This window comes from Phoxinus phoxinus (assembly GCF_949152265.1).
Source record: "Phoxinus phoxinus genome assembly, chromosome: 19".
NCBI lineage: Eukaryota > Metazoa > Chordata > Actinopteri > Cypriniformes > Leuciscidae > Phoxinus > Phoxinus phoxinus.
The window spans coordinates 30,558,336-30,560,835 of record NC_136894.1 but is presented as its reverse complement, the minus strand read 5'-3'; the positions used below and the strand labels follow the sequence as shown (position 1 = coordinate 30,560,835).

The window sequence follows — 2,500 nt, the reverse complement described above, 5'->3', positions numbered from 1 at the left end:
TAATTACATTTTGTAATCTATATTTATCATTTTTTATAACCATTCTATATTTATAATAATTCTCATTAGATTTTTTTACATTTAACATTTTTTTTCATAATAAAATAGGCAGCAATGAAATTATTATGTAAAACACTTTTTAATTGAACTAATATACATTATTATTTTTTGTCATACATTATTACAGTAATGATCATTTAATGTGTAATTGTCATGAAAATCATGCCAAACAATGCAAAACAAAAATTAAATTCCACAAATAATAAAGTTATTGATGCTTATATGTTCAATGTGTTATGTGGTGTGTGTGTGCGTGTGTGTGTGTGTGCAGGAGCTGTACTGACATCATATGCTGCGTTCTCTTCATGCTGGTCATCATCGGCTACATGGTTGTGGGAATTCTGGGTAAGTTCCTGTTTCTCTGTCTGTGAGCGGTTTACCTGGAGCTGAAAGCAATATGGAAATACCTCTGTATGTAAATGCTGGAGAGCAGGGGGTTATGGGTAACACAATGTGATTATTTCAGACTGAGAGTAGATACAAGGCACAAGTTTATTGAGCTCTCTATATAAAATCTGTATAAAACTGATTATAATTGGTGTAGACAAACAAAAAAAAATCGTAAAAGCAAATGTAAAACATAATTTTTAATATAATTTTTAATTCAATTTAAATTCCTGATTTTTAATTTTTAAAACAGAACGCAGAAATTGCAGTTTGAATCTGAATGTTAGGAAGTGACCTTTAGTTGACCAGTCTGGAAGAACACTTAATTTCCCAGAATGCACTCTTAGAACTGCGATTCAACTTCCTGTTTGTTGTGGCCAGTTCAATTCAAACTCAAACTCACGAATCTCATGAAAGGGAACCAATTATTCAGTCTCGAATTTTGCACTAGATAAAATATATCCATAATTTATTTTATTTTATTTTTAAAAAAATTGTTTGTTTTATTTTTTATTTTTTTATTTTACATTTTACTCTATTTTATATTTTATGTTTTTTATTTACAAAACACATTAAAATACAAATTTAAAAAAATAAACAAAATATGAAGACAAAAGGTCCCACTTTAAATATTGCATTAGATTAATTAGCTATTTAATGCACTTGCTTTGATCACAGACGTGTATAATCGAAATCTTCATTATGTACTCGTGACATCTATGCATTAGTGTGTGAGAGCTCGTTAAAACTGAGATCAAACTACAGCTAATGAACACTAATTAGAGTCTAAGGACTTTTCCATAGAACTAATTACAGTCAGTTACAGTGATTTTGCACGGTTCAGGGCTGCAGTTATGGACAACATGTCCAATCATGTTTTGTTCTCTACCTGATAGTGTCAGAATATAAAACGGTTAGTTCCAATCCTTGATTCTGATTGGTCAATAGTTGTTTTATTCACAATAAAACATGTCTATGACCGCTTCACCCAACGGTTCTGTGTATCACTACACAACACCCCTAGCAACCAGTCTTAGCAACGCAAACACATGTTTGATCTCATCGATATTGTTAATTGAAGCTAGAGTATTGTGAGAGATCGATAAGCGTAGTATACCTAATTTATGTAGCATTTTCCATCAGGTCAGTCCTATATTCATAATAAAAAAAATCCGTTTGAATGTCCGCTGCGATATCTTGTCCGTTTAACAGTTAGCAGTTAAGGGGTTTCCCCGTGCCCATAGTCATTTGTCAGTGTCGTCTTCCTTCTCCGTGATCACAAGTTTGAGTCCTTTCAATGTAAAAGTCTTCTCTACCGACTGACTCGCTCATAAACACAGTCTTTGTCTCCATCTATTGGCCAAATAATGTGTGTAACTTCTGTTGCTGTTTATGGTCAGGGACTATTTCTTCCAGTGGAAGGAAGGCTTTTAGTGATTTTACTTCATGAAAGTTACATAGATACATATTTTTCGGTTTTAATAGTTGTATTGTGTGGTAACCGTTTTATAAAAGCAATAAGGTACTCGAGGCAAGTGCTGTATCGTGAATAAGTCACGGCTGACTCCGCTTCGCATCGTGCCTAACAACGCCCTTCAGCCGTGACTTATTCACGATCCAGCACAGCCTCTCGTACCTTATTGCTTACATATTAATTGTAATGTAAAGGATTGAACTCCCCTGACACTATCAGATGACAACATGAGTGGCCACAGCACTCCAGGAGTGAATGAACACACATTTGTTGGCTCTTCTGGTGTTAACGTGTGTGTATTTGCTGTGAAATGCTCTGATTCCTGTAGCCTGGCTGTACGGAGACCCTCGGCACGTGCTTTATCCCAGAAACTCCACAGGAATGTTCTGCGGCCTCGGACAGAACAAGTAAGATTTGCCGCCGGCCGTTCTTGGATGTTCTGGGCTCGATCTGTGTTTCTGTGCTGCTCATGTCTGTCTGTCTCTCAGGGATAAACCCAGCGTCTTGTATTTTGACCTCCTCAAATGCGCCACCGCGACCAACATCATGGCAGCGGCTCTGCAGGGTCTCCAGTGTCCC

The 2,500-nt window shown here is 36.1% G+C and overlaps 1 protein-coding gene across 2 annotated transcripts in view; it reads left to right on the top strand.

Annotated features, from left to right (window-relative positions):
* slc44a4 (solute carrier family 44 member 4) overlaps window positions 1-2,500 on the top strand; it is a 28,840-nt gene that overhangs the window by 9,387 nt on the left and 16,953 nt on the right. For both annotated transcript variants that reach the window (XM_079591579.1, XM_079591578.1), the window contains exons 3-5: window positions 332-405; window positions 2,250-2,328; window positions 2,410-2,500. The exon at window positions 2,410-2,500 is cut by the window's right edge and continues 9 nt beyond it. In XM_079591579.1, coding sequence (XP_079447705.1) covers window positions 332-405; window positions 2,250-2,328; window positions 2,410-2,500 — 244 coding nt within the window. The remainder of the gene's footprint in view (window positions 1-331; window positions 406-2,249; window positions 2,329-2,409) is intronic.